The sequence below is a fragment of the Nicotiana tabacum genome, chromosome 22 (genome assembly GCF_000715075.1).
Source record: "Nicotiana tabacum cultivar K326 chromosome 22, ASM71507v2, whole genome shotgun sequence".
NCBI lineage: Eukaryota > Viridiplantae > Streptophyta > Magnoliopsida > Solanales > Solanaceae > Nicotiana > Nicotiana tabacum.
Window position 1 is genome coordinate 189,283,567 of NC_134101.1, and position 22,051 is coordinate 189,305,617.

Genomic DNA, 22,051 nt, shown 5'->3' on the forward strand with positions numbered 1-22,051 from the left:
TTGTTCAGAAACAGTGTATTGTATTTCTTCAGACTTTGTATGTAGTAACTCTTACACAGTCTGTGACACCAGGTTTGGGGTATTTGAGGTTTTAAAAGTTGTAATATACGTATCCTTATGATATATAATTGTTGACTTCTGCTTATTTATTAAAAAAAATTTGCTTTTATCATATTATCGACTTGTGGTTGTTAAAAAGAAGAAAAAATAAAAGTATAGCAAGTAGCTAAGGTTTGGATTGCCTAGCTCCCATTAGTAGGAGCCATCACGACTCCCGAGGGTGGGAAATCGGGTCGTGACATACACTCTCCCAGTTTGAGCGTTTATTAAAACGACATCCTCTTTGTGCAAAGATATAAGCGCCTCAGCTTCGGTTTTGATCCCGGATAGTGCAGCAACTAACTCAAAATGGAGACCTCTATATTTGTCATTATCTGCCCTATCATCATGAAGCTGGTGCCCGAATAAGGCCATCTTTTCCTAGAGGGTATCCCTCTCAGAGGTTATCTCTCTCACGTGCCGTTTGAGTTCAAGGACTTCGAAGTCTCTGGCTCGGAGCTCCTCCCTCAGTAGGGCACATTCCTTCTCAAACTGTGCGAATTAGATCCAAGATGTCAAAACACTAGGATTTGGCAAACATTCAGACAATAGCAAATGGAAACTAGGTAACATGTTCAACAAGATGAGCCTTCTCACGCTCATTACGGGTCACCTCAGCCTGAGATCGGGCGAAAGTCTAATTATAAAGTGCCTGGACTGAAGCCACGAAAAAGACAAGTTAGAAAAAACAAAGATCAGGATGACAGGTAGGGTTTACAAAAATCACCTGCTCACAAAGCCTACTCATCTCGCTGAAGACGAATGAAGCATCGAGCTCGGGAATCCCCTCAGAAGCGGCTAAAGTCCTTTCAAATGCATTTCTATCTCAAAAAGGCACCCCCACATCGGAAGGTTCTTCATTCATGGCATGCATTCCCTTAGGAGGTAAGATTGTTCCCTGAGGGGAATCACTCACGACAACCAACACCAGCAGAGTCAATCGGGACCACCTCTTGTCCCTTCAGGGCTTCAGAACTGGGTTCACTACAAGAAAAAGCCTTATTTAAGACCAACCTTTAGGGACGAGTTAATAATCCTGTCGCTAATAATATATGTATTAGGACGAGATTATATTGTGGTCCTTAATGCTTTATTTTATTGTGAAGGTAATAAATCTAGTCCTTAAAAAAATAGTAACTGATCCCAAATTATAATTGAGAGGCCTTGAGTGGGAGAGAGTGCCGCCAAATCTAATACCAAAATATTAAAAAACTATTATTTTCTAAAAATTAGATGCCAAAACTAAAAAGTAAAAGGTTCTAAAAACAAAATTAAACCTCTGTATTCTGAAAACATAGTACCGCATAAAATCCTCTGCCCTAATCTCCGTCTAGCTAGCGTTAGAGCCGGTCTCGCTCGTCTGGTCGTGTGCGAAATCGATCAACTGATCATCTGCCCTAGTTTCCATCTTCTCCTTTGAGAATCCAAGGTATGCCTCCTCTTTCAAGTTTCTTTTTTTCTTCTCTATGCGTTCTGATTTCGCTAATTGCAGATCTTCTACTTCTACTTCTTCTTCTTCTTCTTCTTCTTCTTCTTCTTCTTCTTCTTCTTCTTCTTATTCTTCTTCTTCTTCTTCTCTAACATTAAAACATTGGTATTTTTCGTTTATACAATCATGGAAAGATTATTGGGTTGGGATTCCTGATTTGATAATTTAATTTTCTGAAGTGTATTCAAGTTTGTAGCGTATTGTCTGAAGAATATTATTTCATTCAAAGTGCATACCAGTTTTGAAAGTTAATTATTCAATAAATGGCATATAGTTTTATGTATTCAGTGAGGGATTAATCGTGAGGATATTTGGGCTGCTATAATTTTTACTGTTGTTTGCTCAAGTTTGTTGTTTGCGATTTCTTCTTTAAACTGATTGTTGGGTGCTGTTTCTGAAGGTTTATACTACTGACATTATGAATATTTTTGTGCAGTTTACTTTTCCTTAGTTTCGTTGAGCATGCTGATTTATTTTTTCTTGTGTACATGAGCTATATGCCTTTTATATGTTGAGTTTTTAAGATTTATTGCTATTACTCATATTCTAAAATTGTTTTTCAATTTCCCTATTTAATAGTTTGGGAATTAGGTCTCAAAGGCTTGATATGTTGGTTTCAGCTACATAATTGAAGCTTGTAAGATGTTAAAAAAAATAATTATGGGTGTCTGTTATTCTGTCATCTAGCAAAATAAAAATTCTTTGAGATTTATGGATTTTTATTTATTTCGTTTTACTCTGATCTTCTTTAAATTTGTGTAATATTTCTCTCTATTATGTTATATTGTGGACCAAACTAGTTGATTATTGGAATAGGAGGGGTTCAAATGGAGTGGAATTGATATTCTGGATTGGTAAAGCTAATTAAACTAGTTTGAGATTAAGACATAGTAATTGCAATTTGTATTTAACATTTATGTTCCAGTTATGATAATATAATAATATTTGTATTTTCTTTGATCTTTTTCTTTGACTCTTGACCTTTCTCCAAGATTATGTCACCTAGTAAGCAATGGATGCAACTTGTTGATAATCGGCTCGATGAAGCCTACTTAATCGGAGTGCAAAAGTTTTTGGATTATGCTTTTCATAAAATAGGAGAAGAATATGAAATACGATGCCCGTGTGTCAAATGTTGTAATACAACTTTAGGAACTCGTAAAACAGTTGAGACACATTTGAAAGTATATGGAATAATTCAAAATTATACTTTTTGGTATCATCACGGGGAAAAACTAGGTGAGCCACTGTCAGAATCAGAAGATGAAGACGGTGATGAACTAGAAGAATGTGAAAGTGAAGAAGATGAAGTACAAGAATTGTTGAGAGATCTATATCCTAATATTGATGGAAGAACTGTGCACACTGATTGTGATGAATTAATTGAAGAGGAACCAAATATTTAAGCAAAAATATTTAACAGGATATTGAAGGATTTCGAGCAGCCACTGTACCAAAATTCAAAATCTTCAAAGCTTTCCTATTTGATTAAATTGTTTCACATCATAAGTATGGGTCGTTGGAGTAATGAGTCATTTACAATGTTATTGAAAATGTTAAAAGAGGATTTGTTACATGATGGTGCCGATTTGCCAAAATCGTATTACGAGGCAAAGAAGATAATTCAAGATCTTGGCCTTTCCTACAACAAGATTGATGCTTGTACTAATGATTGCATGTTATACTTGAAAGAGGATAGTTTACTTGATTCTTGCAAAGTTTGTGGTGCATCTAGATGGAAAATAGATAGACATAGTGGGGAAATAAGGAATAAAAAAGGTAAGAAGATAGCATCAAAGACTTTACGCTATTTTTCATTAAAGCCTAGGCTTCAGAGGTTGTTTATGTCTACAAAGACATCTACTTTAATGACATGGCATAAAGATAAATGAGTTGATGATGGAATAATGAGGTACCCAGCTGATTCAATGGCGTGGAAGTCATTTGATGAACTTCATCCTTCATTTGCATCAGAGCCTCGTAATGTCCGACTTGGACTTGCTAGTGATGGATTTCATCCATTTCGGAATTCAAAAACCTCATATAGCATTTGGAATGTGGTTCTTATTCCTTATAATTTACCACCTTGGTTGTGTATGAAACAAGAAAATTTTATTTTGTCAATGCTTATTCCTGGTCCAAATAGTCCAGGAGATACAATTGATATATATCTTCAACCTTTAATAGAAGAATTGAAGGAGTTGTGGGAAGTTGGCATTGAGACCTTTGATGCATCATCTAAATAGGATTTTAAGTTGCATGCTTCTTTGTTATGGACCATCAATGACTTTCCAGCCTATGAAAATTTATCTGGATGGAGTACAAAAGGAAAGTTGGCATGCCCATGTTGCAATAAAGATACGTCCTCAATTTGATTGTCTAATAGTAAGAAGAAATGCTTTATGGGTCATCGACGCTATCTTCCTCTTAGCCACAAATGGAGGAATGACAAGGATTCATTTGATGGTACAAAAGAGAAAAGGCTCCCACCAAATATGCAGTCTGGTATTGAGATACTTAATCAAGTGCAAGATCTTGAAAGGATACAGTAACAAATGATCCAAAGAAAAAGAAGAAGATATCACATGAAAATCGAAAGGATAATTGGAACAAGAAAAGTATTTTTTTTGAACTTCCATATTGGAAGTCTCTCTTGTTGCGACATAATTTGGATGTTATGCATATTAAAAAAATATATGCGATAATATTATGGGAACAATCATGAATATCAAAGGAAAGACCAAGGATACAATTAAAACTAGATTAGACTTGCAAGACATGAATATTAGGCCGAAATTGCACCCCATCCAAAGAGGGGAGAAAGTTGAAGTTCCAACTGCATGCTACACATTGCCTCCTGAATGTAAGCACAAATTATGCCAATTCCTAAAGAATTTAAAGGTTCCTGATGGGTTTTCATATAATATTTCTCAATGTGTGAACCTGAAAGATCACAAGATATCTGGGTAGAAAAGTCATGATTGCCATGTTCTTCTGCAATATATACTCCCCCTTGCACTTCGTGGGATGTTATCCAAAGAAGTGTGTGAACCGCTTATTGAATTATCTTTATTCTTTAATGTGCTTGGATCAAAGGAGTGAATGATTGATGACTTGGAACAAATTGAAGCGCAAATTCCCATAATGCTTTGCAAGTTAGAAAAGGTCTTCCCTCCTTCATTTTTCGATGTCATGGTGCACTTGCCTATTCATTTAGCAAATGAAGCTAAGATTGTTGGACCTATTCATTATCAGTGGATGTATCTTGTGGAACGATGGTTATATTTTTTGAAATCTCTGATTGGTAATAGGGCATGTCCAGAAGGCTCTATTGCAGAGGGCTACATTGCAAATTAATGTATGACCTTATGTTCACGGTATTTGCATACGATTGGCACAAAATTCAATCGACATGAGGTTTATCTATGTTTGATCAACCTGGAAGTACTCTGGGAGCTAAAGAACAATGTGATCTTGAAGAAAATGAATTGGAACAAGCACATATATACATACTGAAGAATTGCGATGAAGTCATACCATATCTCGAGTATGGAGAGTTCTTTCATATTGTCTCATTTTTCTTATTTCCTTTAGGGTAATTTGTTTTATAAGACATTTATGGTTCACTTCAAATTTGTAGAGAGTTTGCACAAACTCATGTGGATACTGCGCAGCACTTGTCTGATGCAGAATGGAACCGACAATTTATTGAATGGTTTAAAGTTAGGGTGAGTAATACATAAATATTAAATTTGACATTTTAATTTTGTATTACTAATTCTAAATTATTCAACTTAATCTTATTGATAGGTTGCACAATTGCATAAAGAAGATGATAGTCAGATCATCCAAGATCTGCTCTCACTTTCACGTGGTCCTACCCAATATACGACACATTTTAATGGTTACATTGTTAATGGATATAGTTTTCATGTAGAAGATTATGATAAAAATTTAAGGACTCAAAATTGTGGTGTTGTTATGGTTGGTGAGAATGATAAAGATAGTGAGAACATTGATTACTATGGAATTTTAACAGATATGATTGAATTGCAATTTCTCATGGGTAGAAGAGTGATTTTATTTCGATGTAATTGGTTTAATGTGTATGATAAAATAAAGAGAGTTAAAAAAGATGAGTATGACTTCGTGAGTGTTAATCCAAGGAGATTTTTGAAAACAAATGAACCTTTTATTTTAGCGTAGCAAGCATCTCAAGTGTTTTATGCTATCGATAACTCCAACAAAGGTTGGCATGTAGTGAGGAAGAATCAACCTCGGGATTCTTATGAGATTATAAAACAAATGGATGATGATGTTGTAGACTTAGGAAATCCATCACAAAAGAAACAAAAAAGAACTGATAAGGTGAAATATCTATTTATGAATTAGTATTTTCATTGTTACATATACTGATGGCATGATTTCTTTTATTACTATATTGTCACACGTTGTCTTACTATTTTTACTTTTAGCTCTTTGCAGGTTCAATATAAAACCATCAAAGACTGAAAATGATGTGGAATCAAATATGAAGAGTACAACCAGATATGCGTTCGTCCCGCCGGGTGCTATAAGAAAGGGACAAGGACGAGGACGATGGCATAGATCTTTGGTTGATAAAGAGAATATGCCAATTAAGAGTTTATTTCCTCAATCTAGTGATCTTGTTAAGCAATACATCCAAACAATTGAAACAAGTAAGATATTTTAAATATACTATTTTTAATGTGTACAACTGAATTTTAATGTTTAAATATTAGTAATATGATTTCGTTTCAGGTACTATTGGGAAGGGACGAGGACAAGGGTTAAAAAGCTCTACCATGTCTACTAGTCAAGGACCAGGAACGATACGTAAAGACTCTATCGTTCTTGAGAAAGAGTATATGCAAATTGATAGTCCATTGCCTCCATCTACTGATCAAATTAAGCAATACACCCAAAAAATTGAAGCAAGTAAGCTTTTTCAAATCTGTGGTATTTTTAATTGCATATATTACTGAAATTAAATGCTAAAGTAAAATGGTTTTTTGGTCCATGTTCTATAGGGAAGGGACGGGAGCAAACTCCTAGATCTTCGTGCTCTTCTTTAGGGATTTCTAAATGTACAAGATCGAATTTTACCATATCTTCCAACCAAGAAATGCGAACAATGGATAAAAACTCCTTGGTTCTTGAGAAGAGCATATGCAAGCCAATATTTCATTGCCTCCATCTACTGATCAAGTTATGCAATACTCCCAAGCAACTGAAACATGTATGATATTTTGAATCCATATGTTGTTAACTGAATTTTATTGCTATAGTTTTTACCAAATTATGCATCCGTAGGTTCTTCATCTAATCCTGGAAAGGTAAAAAGAGTTCGAGGGAGGAACAAGTGCAAAGAAGTTGCATCACTTGAAGTCGGACAAAAGCTGAAAGTAACCTTTTATAATAATCGAACAGTTGGAACAAATAACAAACTGTTTTTGAGGCACTTGGGAAGAATCATTCGTGACTGTAATATGTGTCCGTTGGGAGTATCATCGTGGAATGATATTAAGGAAGAAAAGCTAAATCACATGTGTGCAGCTATTGAGGTAAGCAAGATATTTATACAGTGAAGATGCATATCATTTAGTTGAATACTTGTGTTCCTGTTTGTAACACATTGTTGTTTTACCCCTATTTAGAAACAGATTCAGTCACAGCATTGTCTGTGTAAGAAGTGCATACATGGTCTCTGTCCAGAAGTACGAACTGGGCAACTTCCCTTGCTTGATGTCTTTCCATTTTTGTTCCAGCATATCCTCTAATTGTATTATTAAGTAGCTCAATGTATCTCTATACACATATGGCAATAGAGCTGGCCTCGTAGAATCACACGCACATGAAGATATTTACATGATATTTCTGTTGCGTGCGGTGCTTGTCCTCCAAATTTCGGAGGTGATCTTTGCTTGTACCCTTGATATCTCAGCATATACACTAAGTTTCCATGACCAGCAATGCAAATGGGGCTGGTATTTCTTCCTTTGTAAGTCTATTGTGCCCGTATTTTGATTCCAAAACAATATTCCTAGCTTGACACAAATGTTCATAGCTTGGCTCCTGTAGTTTATTCCTTTCCATTCGAGCAACTTGGTGACCTCAATACCTATATATGTGAAGTGTGTATTGAGTTATTCATATGGATGTATAGTGTACTGATCAACTGGACACTGAGGGAAACTATGCCCAGTATGCTCTCATCCTTCATGCTTGTGCTTATCTGTATAATTTTTGGAGAATGTTAACTGATTCATTTGTTAATTGCTGTAGAGTTTGAAATAACAGTTGAAACTATATATATGTTAATTGTTGTATAACTGCTGGAGAGTTGCTCCTAACACAGGATTATGAGTAGTTACTAAAACTGAACTAATTCATTAACTCAACCCATGTTTTGATTATTGTAGGATAAATTTGAGAGTGTTGACACGAATGATCACCGTGATCATATCTTCGCATGGATAACAGAGTTATGGAACAAATAGAGAGGACACTTGCATGCAAAATAAAGCCAATTCAACAGGTTCTTAAGATATTCCAAAGGGAGTAGACAAGAAAGAATGGGAGTGGTTATTAAAGGAACATTTTTCTTCAGAAAGTTTTCAGATATGCCTAGTGATTTAATAATCTATTTCGCTAAAGCATCTGCACCCTAATCCCCCTCCCTAGCACTTCAGCTGAAAAGTTGATGTTTCAAGAGCTTATGTCTGGATCATTTCAGATATACATGATGGCTGACATGAACTCTCGTCTAAGTTTCACTTATTTAAGTTATCGAATTATGTGTTTGGATGTGTAGTTTCAGCTTAAGAATCACGACTCATGCACCAGAACAGGGGTTCTTCCCTTTCATTTGCTTTTATAATTATTCCCTAGAATAATTACAAATCTATGACCTTTGCATATATATGATTCGTTGAGAGTAAATACTTGACATGCAATTCTGCTAACTCACGCAATATTTGGGTTGTAAAATAAAATGTTGCAGTTATGTCCTCTCCTATCTCTGTGCTTTGCTGAGGCCTGACATGGGAATGTGGTAAGGTGGCCACATATAGTTGCGAGATTGATTTCATAGAAAATTACTTGCATGTTAATGGGTATTAAACGTCCTAAGAAAGAATATGAAAAAGATGAAACATTAAGGTGGACTATTATATTGAGTGCATATGAAAGCTGTTTAGCAGTTCTGTTATTGCCATACCTATATCAGTGCTGTGATTTTAAAATCCTCGTGTCCCTCTCATTAATACGAGAAGAGCAGCTTATGATATCTCACAACTCTACTATGGGAGTAGGATGAAGTTACTTGCATATCAGCGAAGGGGGTTGATAGAATATTCTTACAAGAAGAAAATATTTATCCATGTGAAACAACATTAATCATGTACACATAATTCACGATAAGATGCTAAATGCTGTTTAATTTCTATGTTGTTTCGATTTGTCATGGAAACATCTGTGGGTGCTTGTCACGACCCAAACCGATGGGCCGCGATGGGCATCCGATACCTTACTCAGCCGAGTACCAACGTAACATATCTTTCTTATTACATTATCATATACACATGACATACGGGCCTAATAGGAAAACATGATCTTTCATAAACTCAAAACATAGGCCGACAAGGCCGTACAATCCTTCACGTACGAGACATATGTCTACAAGCCTCTAAGAGTATATAAATGTCATAAAGGTCGGGATAGAGTCCCGCCATACCAAACAATACACGTCTAAATCATACTAACCAAATAAACAACTCTGAAGCAAATGGAGCGCACCAACATCTTCCGCTGAGCTGATAGCCTATTTGGAGGGCTCTCAACCTGTCTATCGGGACCTGCGGGCATGAAACGCAGCGTCCCCAGGCAAAAGTGACGTCAATACGAACAATGTACCGAGTATGTAAGGCACATAAATAAGTACATAAGAGACATAGAAGAAATATAGAGTACATGACTCAACCTGTAAGTCAGAATAACTTTGTAAATCATAAATTACTTTTAGCGTCATGCATATGTGTATGAATGTCATGTCGTGCATAGGTACATGTTTCATAACATTATCAGCCTCTGAGGGCATCCCATCATATCATATCGGTCATTGTGGGCAAAATCATCATCGATACCAGCTGATCAGGTGGTGGTGCATATATAACGCCATAACCTTTTACATATCCCATATACATATATATACATACATATATACGCGTATATAACGCCGTTTGAGTACATACATATATATGCGTATATAACGCCGTTTGAATCATATTTCAGCCACTGTGGGCAACATCGTCATCATATACCAGCTGATCAGGTGGTGGTGCGTATATAACGCCGTAACCTTTTCCCATATCCCATATACATATATTTACATATATACGCGTATATAACGTCATCTGGTCATGAGTCAATGCAATGCATGAAAAGTACGTCAATAAAATCATTCGAAATGTCATAAGACCATTTTTACTCTGAGTAATATCATAAAGTAAACTCTTTTCAACTTTCGTATTTTTATGAGACCCATGAAAAGATGATCAAATATTATGACACACAAAAATTCAAGAACATAGATATCTCTAATACTTCTATGAATAGAATCATTCATGGAATTTGTGCATTTGCACATTTCGTTCGTATCGTATGGATCATGCCAGAAGAAAGAAAGGATAGCCTTAACATACCTGTTCCCGAAATTATTTGAATGAATCTGCTTGTGCGAAATATGGACGAAACTTAAACTTGGACAAACTCAAATTTCGAACAACTACTCTGTCCTTAACGTTTTTCAGAAAGGAATTTGGTTAAGGGGTGAATTGTTGTGACATTCTTTCCACCTTCACGTTTTTGGTCATTAACAGAATGTTAAAGTTGTTCTTTGGTCTTGAAAATGAGATGTTTTATCTCTTTTAGATTGAATAAGCTTTCCACAAAGTCTTGATAAGACTTTTTAAGCCTTTGACACATGGTAAAGGTGATAGATGAATCACCTTAATAAGGGGGGGGGCTGCCATGTATGTACTTGGGAAGATTATTTTATTGATCCACTTATTAGTTAATCGGGTAATGTTTCGTTACCCGGTAATTAATCTATTACCCGCATAATTTAAGAATTATCACAAATTACTTAAAATTCTATTTATTTTCAAAATACTTCATATATACTTTATATATTATACTACCATGGTCATATGGTAACTTGCATGGTAGTAGTTCATAATTATCGGGTATTATCGCCCGACCCGTATTTTATTCCAAATTGACCTCTTTCAACGAAACTTATTTTCTTTAATCTGTGTACCCCCTTATTCTTCATAACACTTATTTATTGCTTGCTATAAATAGCGCAAGTACGTTAACATCAAGATGATCTCATCCCCGAGTCTTACATCGGTTAACTGAAAATAAAATTTTAATGTATAATACTATAGGGTGCAACATCGTCGTAACTTAACACTGCAAAACATGACATCACCGTAATGTAATACTGCGAGACGTGACATCTCACTTTCGGGCTCTCATTAATTTATTTATGGTGTATTTTCATGTACGAAAATATGGGGTGTAATTCCTCCCTTTGGAACATTCGTCCTCGAATGTTGACTAATGTGCTTATCGTTCTCATATCCCATAGCTCTTACGAATACTTTAGTAGTTCTCTTGCAATCTAGGTAACTGTTCTGTGAATAAGTCCAAAGGCCAGGGTATTCCCTCCTTTAGGCCTCTTTCCCATGCCATGACTTGTGATCAAATACTTTCCAATCTTATAATTGTTGCTCCCTCCCATCATGCAGCTCCTACGATACTGACCTTGTACGTGTCCTTATGCAACTCTCCTTTCCTTTTTCCTCTAGTTTTTAGCAAATCCTGAAGTTCTTTTCTTGGTATTTTGTCGAACTTACGAATACTGCTATATCTTATTTTATAGACATGGTTATCCATTCGTATGACTTTACTGCATCTACATAGGTCATACTATACCATAACACTTACCTCGATTTCTCGTTACTGAGGTCTGCTACCCAATCTCAGGTTACTTTCATTGCTTATCTCGTACGTATAAATCTATGTCCTCTAATGCCTCCACGTTACTGTTTATCTTTAAGAATGACGACCTAATCTCTTCTCATACTTTATAACTTTTATCCATCCATTATTGATTCACCTCAATTTTGATCCATAATCCACCCTTGATAACTTAACTTTTTATGTAATTTTGCTGCTTGGATTCATGTTTTATCGAGGAACATCTGAAATGATTAGATTGATCCACCTGGGGCGATACCTTGATTTCATAACCATATCTCACGGCATCCCAATGAGATTTACTTATATGGGTATTTAATCTTGTACAATCCATGAAATCCTCTTCAATCATTACTCACTCGAAAGCCTAAACATCATCATTTATCTATCACAATTATACCCTCATTGTACTATCGGGGCAGCATTCCATCTTTTCTAAATGCTACTAGTCTTAGACTGCTTTGAGTTTATTTAGGCTATACTGAGCTTTCTATAACTTAGATAAACCATCAACTCTTCTTGTTTTCATGGGCTTAATCCCGAGGACTTATCCATTCTCGTCACCTTCTCACTCGCCTTTTCTTATCCTTACTCCTGTCTTCCTAAAACCTTGTCGCTCTACCATACTTTATCTTGCAACCTACATATATCCATTTATACTACTTTCAACCTTTCTTCAACTTGCTCGCACCATAGATTTTCTTATGTTATTCTGGAATATCAAGCGAGACGTCACATCGTCTCTAACACTTCTATACTTTTTTAACTACATCTCTAGATACATAGAAACCATAGGCTGGAAGATATGACACTAACGATGTCGCTATCATTCCTAGATATTGAATCCCCGTACTTATAACCTTCTATACGAACTATGGACTATTCACAACTTTCTGCATTTTAGTATTTCGTACGTTGTTTACTTTTACCTTACTTACTTAAAATCCCGTATCATATCTTCTATCTCTTTCGTAACCTCCCTTCCACCTATGTGTACTTCACGTCCATAACTTGAAGCTCTATTATAATACTCGCACCTCTGTTACATACACAATCCAGTGGGAGCTTTGTACTGACTTCTTATGAGGCTGGCACTTCTTCTAACTGGCTTCCTTGTAAAGCCATTATTGATTATGGTTGTTGTTACAAGATTGTTGTTACATGACCATTTCCTCTTTAGGTCGTTGTACTTAGGTTGAAGCCTTATTTCTTATTTCCTCAGCTAGTCTCTCTTTCTAGTACTTAGGGATAACCCTTGACCCTCATAAAGCTGTAAGCTTATTATAGACTTTTGATGTCCTTCCTTGCCTGAAATTATCCGTAGTTGCTTACCTTCGTGCCCTTGTTAAGGTTGCTTGTAAACTGACATTTTGATTGCCTTCCCAGTGGCACTTTCTTTATCCCCGTAACACACATACAATACCTTTAACCACCCCAAATCATCATTGAATATATCTCAAGTATTATAATGACATTACTACGAGGCTGAATTCTTCATGTTGGGGTTTACTACATTCATCTTGCATGATTTGTTGATTTGTCCGTAACTTCTTGTTTAGCCATAACTGGGATCTTCCTGACCAATTACTAACTACTCATTGGCCCATTCTCATATCGATATTCCTCGTAATCTTTCTTGGGTTATTTCTTTTGTCTTAACTTACATCTCACACTAGCTCTTTATTTATCAAAAATATCCCGGGCAGGAACCCTTACTTTCTTTTCTTGGTGTCGGTCTTACATAATGTTGTGGAATCATAGCATATCTGTAACATTTGAATAAGTACAATTACATGCCTTTCTCATTCTTATCGCGTTCTTCCTTTATCATTCCATATTCACTAGAACCACTTAATTATGACTTAATGTCACATCACTCCATATTCCCCCCTTTTGGGGTGTACTAAAAGCTGAAGCCACGAGGATCTACCTATAGATGTTTTACCTCTTCATCTTTGGCGTCTTTTCACATCATCTATGACCCTTACTCGCCTTGCGACAATCCTTCTGTATCAAGGATAACAAAATTCCTTACTCACGAGGGTGATACTTAGTGTAACTATCATATACAATCCCTTAAGCTTAACTTTGCTCACATTGCTTGCTTTAGGGAAGCGTCTTCCTGAATAACCATTATCTGAGTTTGTCATGAATCTTCCTCTGTGGTCCATTCTATTATCGCTGGAATGCAATATGAAGTTCTCATGATGCCGACCACCATCAAATTATTCAGTCCCTAATTCATGTTTAATTTATGTTTTTCCACCAGTCCATGCTAACTTCAATTATTCTGGGGTCTAACTTTTTCTTCTGAATCACTTAGCGTCGCGAACTTGTTTCTCGGAGTGAGAATATGACTTTATGGCCTACACTCTTTTGTTACCTCAAGGCCTGTCACTTCTTGTCTTTCTCTTTACTTGACCATCAACTCTGGAATACTGTCATCTTTTTGGCCTACCGTTGTCATCCATGTATCACATCTTACTCTTAATGCTTCACTAGCTCTCTTCTTATTTCCTGCGAACATTTCTATCTATTACTTTATTCTAAAAACTTCAACAAGATATTCTTTTGCTTTTAGCTTCTCTTTGCACCATCCACTGGCTCTTTGGGTTGCCTAGCATTATTTCTCTACTAGGGACGGGAGACATACTAAGATAATATTTATCCTTTTTAGGCTTCCAGTGCCTGTCTTTGTAGTACTCATGTCTAGCTGTACTATTTTAGAGTGCACTATCTAGGTATCTCATAAGGAGATCTATTATCACCTTTTTAATATCCTTCTGAAATGTAAATTAGCGCAACCATCTATCCATTATTTTGGGTTACTCTAACCCCAGCTGGATCCTACTATCCCATCCTTCTCTTAAACCATATATGTTAGCTCCCATAGGGCATGATTGAGATAAGTGTGGCAGATTGTACGTACATCTGTTACTGTTGAAGGTAACTCAAAATGCCTATATCTCCCTTCCTGAATGATAAATAATGATAATCTTTATTAACTGGGTACCTCGTACCCTTCTTCACCTTGCTTTTTTTTACTTGCTGGAACCTATGTCTAAATTTCGCTTCTGTTATTCCTTTTTACTGTAAGAGCGGATAAGTATTCTTTCCTTAAATCTCCTTATCAAGAACCTTACACCTTTTAGTACATGTATGATCTGCTGAAGACCTCTTATTTACTCATCATAAGCAAGAGGCAAAAAAATAGTTCCTCTAACTCAAAACTTTCACACTATATCTATTATCGATCGTCTTTTTGAATGTAGGCATCATTCTATTACAAATAGAAGTTCGGAATTTGTATTCTTATAAGTGAGCTCTACCACTCGATCTAGAGTACGAAGAAAGAGTGACAATCCTAAATTCCCTGTAGCCTCCTACTTATAAGTGTGGTGCAAGACACACCCATAAACAAGACTCTACTAGACACGGCTCGTAGACTTCCTAGGACAGAACTGCTCTGATACCACTTTTGTCACGACCCAAACCGATGGGCTGCGACGGGCACCCGGTACCTTACTCAACCGAGTACCAACGTAACATATCTTTCTTATTACATTATCATATACACATGACGTACGGGCCTAATAGGAAAACATGATTTTTATAAACTCAAAACATAGGCCGACAAGGCCGTACAATCCTTCACATACGAGACATATGTCTACAAGCCTCTAAGAGTATATAAATGTCATAAAGGTCAGGATAGAGTCCCTCCATACCAAACAATACACGTCGAAATCATACCAACCAAATAAGCAACTCTGAAGCAAATGGAGCGCACCAACATCTTCCGCTGAGCTGATAGCCTATTTGGAGGGCTCTCAACCTGTCTATCGGGACCTGCGGGCATGAAACGCAGCGTCCCCAGGCAAAAGGGACGTCAATACGAACAATGTACCGAGTATGTAAGGCACATAAATAAGTACATAAGAGACATGGAAAAAATATAGAGTACATTACTCAACCTGTAAGTCAGAATAACATTGTAAATTATAAATTACTTTTAGCGTCATGCATATGTGTATGAATGTAATGTCGTGCATAGGTACATGTTTCATAACATTATCAGCCTCTGAGGGCATCCCATCATATCATATCGGTCATTGTGGGCAAAATCATCATCGATACCAGCTGATCAGGTGGTGGTGCGTATATAACGCCATAACCTTTTACATATCCCATATACATATATATACGTACATATATACGCATATATAACGCCGTTTGAGTAAATACATATATATATGCGTATATAACGTCGTTTGAATCATATTTTAGCCACTGTGGGCAATATCGTCATCATATACCAGCTGATCAGGTAGTGATGCGTATATAACGCCGTAACCTTTTTCCATATCCCATATACATATATTTACATATATACGCGTATATAACGCCATCTGGTCATGGGTCAATGCACATGAATGCAATGCATTAAAAGTACGTCAATAAAATCATTCGAAATGTCATAAGACCATTATTCCTCTGAGTAATATCATAAAGTAAACTTTTTTCAACTTTCGTATTTTTTCTGAGACCCATGAAAAGATGATCAAATATTATGACACACGAAAATTCAAGAACATAGATATCTCTAATATGTCTATGAATAGAATCATTCATGGAATTTGTGCATTTGCACATTCCGTTCGTATTGTATGGATCATGCCAGAAGAAAGAAAGGATAGCCTTAACATACCTGTTCCCGAAATTATTTGAATGAATCTGCTTGTGCGAAATATGGACGAAACTTAAACTTGGACAAACTCAAATTTCGGACAACTACTCTGCCCTTAACGTTTTTCCGAAAGGAATTTGGTTAAGGGGTGAATTGTTGTGATATTCTTGACACCTTCACGTTTTTGGTCATTAACATAATGTTAAAGTTGTTCCTTGGTCTTGAAAATGAGATGTTTTATCTCTTTTAGATTGAATAAGCTTTCTACAAAGTCTTGATAAGAATTTTTAAGCCTTTGACACATGGTAAAGGTGATAGATGAATCACCTTAATAAGGGGGGCTGCTGCCACGTATGTACTTGCTTGGGAAGATTATTTTATTGATCCACTTATTAGTTAATCGGGTAATGTTTCGTTACCCGGTAATTAATCTATTACCCGCATAATTTAAGAATTATCACAAATTACTTAAAATTCTATTTATTTTCAAAATACTTCATATATACTTTATATATTATACTACCATGGTCATATGGTAACTTGCATGGTAGTAGTTCATAATTATCGGGTATTATCGCCCGACCCGTATTTTATTCCAAATTGACCACTTTCAACGAAACTTATTTTCTTTAATCCGTGTACCCCCTTATTCTTCATAACACTTATTTATTGCTTGCTATAAATAGCGCAAGTACGTTAACGTCAAGATGATCTCATCCCCGAGTCTTACATCGGTTAACTGAAAATAAAATTTTAACGTACAATACTATAGGGTGCAACATCGTCGTAACTTAACACTGCAAAACGTGACATCACTATAATGTAATACTACGAGACGTGACATCTCACTTCCAGGCTCTGATTAATTTATTTATGGCGTATTTTCATGTATGAAAATATGGGGTGTAACAGTGCTGCCCAGATTACTATTAGAAGATATTTCATTATTTTCTTTCTTTCCCTCTCCTGGTTTTCTTAAGTTGATGGATAACGAGTCAGAAAAGGGTATTCAACTACTAGTAATCTTTCTAATTAAATGCTGCATGTTGTTATAGACTGATTACTTCTGTGATTCAGTAACTTAAGTCAGTTCCTTCCATGAACTGTTCTCGATTTTGCCATGTGTTTGTTGCATCTTGGTCATATAGCTATTTTGCCAACAGTTACATATCCGTGCTAAAACTCTGGTTGGTATGAAAATTAGTGGGAAAGAGTGATTTCATGCTGTAAGTTATAGACGGAGAGAAATATATTCATTGAAAGTTTTCTGACGTAGCTCTCAGCTCCTTTTGTAGAGACATATCTATGCAAAAATATACTCTAATAACATGTTTGTAGCATGGCTGTTAAATCTGACTTGAGCAGTTGAGTTTCTTGCTAGTACATCTGGAATAGCCTTGATTTATGGACCTTTGTACTGTATCTCTAGTGAACCTTACAGTTTCATCTCTAGTGAACCTTACAGTTTGGCATGACCTATCTCTGTGCTTTTGCCTTCATATTCCTGGAGGCCAAGTGTTCAAGTATATATTTTATGTTGGAACATTAAGTTTATTCTGAAGATTTTCAGAAGCTAAACTTATTATTTAAGTTTATTAAATTTGTTACATTTAATCTTAATGTTTCATAAATATAGGCGAGAAGTAACAGGAATGTGGCAAATCGAGCTAAGTTGAAGATGCTTCATCATATTGGTAGCAAGCCTGTTCGTGAGATCATTTATCAAAAGGTATTATCATGAAATTTCTGTTTTCCTAATGAAAAATATTTATGAGCTGTTATTTGACATGTTTGCCTTTGATGTAAAGGGCAAAAAAGATGGCAACCCACCAGATTTGGCAACAATTTTCTTTAAGACCCGTAAGAAAGATAACAAGCTTGTTGAACCTGAAGCAATTGAAAAACATGTATGTTTGGTAAATTGAATATGTAAATTACTTTAAATTATGGTGGATTCTGATTTTAAATGTTCTTTTTATATATTTTGTAGGCTCAAATCAAAGAAATAATTCAAGCAGATCCATCTCTACCTAGCATAGAGATTGTAGAAAAATGTTGTGGACCTCAAACTCGTAGCCATGTGTTTGGATTTAGGGGTGGAGTGAAGGCGAAAGACTTGAAAGGTGGAACTTCTTCAAAGGCTGAATTACTGTCCGCGCTACGTTCAACTCGAGAAGAAAACAAATCTTTGAATGAGGAAAACAAATCCTTGAATGAGCGCTTGTCTACCTTAGAAGATGAGATGAAAGAAATGAGGAAAATAAGAGAGTACTTTGCTTCTCAACAATCATATGTCCCGCTTACGACGACATCGACCGTTTCAACTGAGTGACCACTGTTTTTGTCTGCTGACCAAGTTAGTAACAATATACCCAACTTTTTAATTTTTATTCATGATTTACGTATAGTCTATTTTTATATTACAGATTTATTTGACTTCACCCTTCTAAAAGGAGAATGTAATTAATGTACAATGGTGCAGTAAGTAGTCATAGCTTCCTATGTAATTTCAATCTTTAAGCAAAGAACTTATCAAATTCGAGTCAGGTTCAAACTCATGACATGTGCCTACTCCACACATCACGCACTACTCACTAGCGGTGTTTAAATACTTATATTAGCTGTATGGAAACTAAGTTATCACAGCAGTAATGTTAGAAACAAGACGTAGATCTTATTTCTTCAATTTAGTTCTGTGCTACTGCAAGTCTGTAACAAACCAGAGCATTGAAAATTCCAGCAGCTGAAACTACATATAAGTCTTCACATGCTAGAAACTGCAAAATCTCTGCACGAAAATACATAAACACAGAGGTGGTCTACCTTGGAATTTTTATATGTTCCCTTGCCCGAGGAACATATTAACTTTCAAAACAAATTGAAATAAAGTGAAATAGGCACCAATCCAAAAAGATAATGTAGCCCGAACCACGGTTAGATTCATCATATATCTCCTAGCACCAGTCTAGTTGGTCAATAATGTGGGTAGAAATCAAAAGAGACCAAGATCAAATTGCATCAAAGATAATAAAACCTTAGGTGATTTCTTCTCATCTACCTAAATCTTGATGAATAGAGTTTTTCGATACCTGCGTTGGTGGAGTTAGCAGATATCTAGTAAAATAGTCAAGGTACATACAAGCTGACTCGAACAACATCATAAAATGAGAAGATTGTCATAAATATCCAAATCGTAAAAGAAAGACCATCTATCCACATTATACACAAGGTCCCCAGTAGTCCAGAATTTCAAATCAAAATCATACAAGTGACAAGTTGTGGGAAGGGAGGACCACTTGCTTTTAAAATAAATGCTTTCCAACATACAAAATGACAAACAAATTATAGTGTCACAACTTGTAACACGATAGATGGAGCTGCATATCGGAACATCCAGTAGACAATAAAAGCAGAGGATCTGAAGCATCAGAAATGAACATCCCCAACTGATTGTTGTAATCCAAGTATCATGTGCATTGAAAAGTCCAACAACCAATGGTTCATTCGAGTCAGGGCTGTTTATGATAGAGTACTCATCTGATTTATGAATTCTCCAAAATTACAGATGCTCACGGATAATTTCTTTGTGGTGTATTTTGAATTATATTGGTAGAACATGATTTTGAATGTCCCGTTTATTTGTTGTATGTCTTGTTTGTTCCGTACATAGCTGGTGATGTCTGTGCTCAGTAGAGGTAGATGATATGGTTCTCTTATGATTAAAAATACCAAGTTTATACAATGCGTCATATAGAGTCCTACCCTATTTTGAATGTCCCACCCGATAAGCTATAAACACATGTAGTTGTGTACCCAAGACAGTTATGTTCCTAGGATCATAGTTTCTTTCTTGTACCTACATCATAGTTTCTTTGTCGTACCGAGATTTATCGAACCAAAGTAAGATTAATCAACCCAAAGCTTTTCTAATTAATTTTTCTTATATTCTTGTAGCCTTGTTGATGTTGCTGGATAACACCTGGTGAATTTAGACTGCTTTTGGGGTAAGCGATTTAACTGTTGCTCATTTCAAATTATATATGTTATTTTACCAATAGTTATTTATCATTTTTTTAATCTTTTGTACTTACAGGTTTTAAAGACTGAAGCTACAAGTCAAGATTCATGTTTAGAATATGCACAAGCTCATTATTATTTTGCTAAATATTATACAAAACTTGATATCATAGTCTAGCTCAGGATGATAGCTATATTTTTTTGTTGAGGTGTTGATAAAACATAGAAAGTAACATCATCATGGGATTTGACCTTGATATCTGATCTTTTTATATCTAGATTTTTCAATAACAATTTGATATTGATTGATAAAACTTACTTTTATGGCATTGAGCTTTTAGGACTACTCATGGTTATTAAGAGACTATGACTACGATCGCTAAATTATAAAATTATTTTAAATAGTGACGTCGTCTCTAAATATAATCTAGGACCAGTTAAAGGTTGGTCGCGAAAATGGTAACGATGGGAATGACGACCAGGTTTTTTGTCCGTCTCTAAAAGATAATTTAGGACCAGTTACAGTTAGTCGCTAAAATGATTTAACGATGGGAATATATATATTTTTCATCGTCTATTAGGGACGAGAAATGTAATCTCTAAAACTTATTCACGACCAAGTTTTTTGTCCATCTCTAAAAGATAATTTAGGACCAGTTATAGTTGGTCGCTACAAAGATTTCACGACGGGAATATATAATTCTTTCATCGTCTATTAGGGACGAGAAATGCAGTCTTTAAAAGTATTTAACGACCAGATTTTTCTTCCGTCGCTAAAGTGATTTAATGACCAGGTACTAAGACACGTCGTTATTGACATTTAGCATCGGAGGCTATTACGACGGGTTACGACCAGCCTTTTCCCGTCATAATTTACCTTTTAGGACCAGATTTCAACCTTTAGGGACCAGAATTCCCTTCCTTAAAGGTAGTTTTTCTTGTAGTGGTTCCTATGAACCATCTACGGAACGAGTCCCAGCTCAAGGGATATTTTGGCCATCGGCCAGCTCGGGGACATCACCTGATACTTCTTCAGTGGCCTCTCCGGTCCGAAGTTGGACCGCGATGACATCAAGCTCCGGCTCGGGAGCCACCATCTCTACGACATGAGGGTTGATAAGGTTTTCCCTCCCTCGGACACTATCAAGAAATTATTTTCCCCCTTGCCTTCAACTCGAGGACTTCCCGCTGCTTCTGGAGTTAGGGCTGTCGGGTCGGCCTTAGATTCTTCCACCTTGGTCTTCTTGGATTCTGAAGGTTCATTCGACGGTTCCCTTTGTCTTTTCTTCCTTAATTAGGTCCCAAGGTACCCTCTTCACTAAGCGATGTTCTCTTCATCAAGGGGACCTCCCCCAGACCTACACGAATGCAAGAGGTAAGCACAGGGAGTAAGGACGCTATCAGTAGCAATTATGATTAAAATGTACGACTGCAACAGGGGTAAAGGCTCACCATGGTCCTTGGCTTCCCATCGGGCTTGGGACAGATCACGCCACACTCGCTCAGCGTATGGACAAATCGAGTCTAGTCGGCCTACCCAGCCCGAGAGGTCCGTGACCGCGCTAGGATAAATTGCTATGGCTACATCAGCAGAAGAAATTAAGCACGTGGAAATTAAGCATGACGTTCCATGTTCCACCTTTCGGGGAACGACATCCTTTCCACCGGGATCATGTCTGAAGTCCTAACGCGGA

The 22,051-nt window shown here is 36.3% G+C and overlaps 2 protein-coding genes across 7 annotated transcripts; both read left to right on the top strand.

Annotated features, from left to right (window-relative positions):
• The first annotated feature begins 1,363 nt into the window (after nt 1–1,363).
• LOC107776347 (uncharacterized) lies at nt 1,364–8,422 on the top strand. 6 transcript variants are annotated; one of them, XM_016596232.2, is made up of 8 exons: nt 1,364–1,528; nt 4,900–5,135; nt 5,229–5,316; nt 6,074–6,288; nt 6,371–6,547; nt 6,640–6,848; nt 6,946–7,173; nt 7,267–8,123. In XM_016596232.2, exons 2-8 carry the CDS (start codon nt 5,114–5,116, stop codon nt 7,387–7,389), a joined length of 1,062 nt encoding a protein of 353 aa, XP_016451718.1. In that variant the 5' UTR covers nt 1,364–1,528; nt 4,900–5,113; the 3' UTR covers nt 7,390–8,123. The 6 variants fall into 6 exon arrangements, with proteins under 6 accessions (XP_016451718.1, XP_075100472.1, XP_016451720.1 ...); XM_075244371.1 differs by having other exon boundaries at nt 1,366–1,528; nt 6,064–6,288; XM_016596233.2 differs by having other exon boundaries at nt 1,367–1,528; nt 8,032–8,422.
• An 8,825-nt stretch (nt 8,423–17,247) lies between these two features.
• On the top strand, nt 17,248–20,675 carry LOC107761026 (uncharacterized). Its single transcript, XM_016579178.2, has 6 exons — nt 17,248–17,345; nt 17,977–18,069; nt 18,149–18,247; nt 18,331–18,696; nt 20,295–20,344; nt 20,434–20,675. The coding sequence occupies exons 2-4, from the start codon at nt 18,019–18,021 to the stop codon at nt 18,670–18,672; spliced, it is 492 nt and encodes a 163-aa protein (XP_016434664.1). The 5' UTR covers nt 17,248–17,345; nt 17,977–18,018; the 3' UTR covers nt 18,673–18,696; nt 20,295–20,344; nt 20,434–20,675.
• Nucleotides 20,676–22,051: the final 1,376 nt, after the last annotated feature.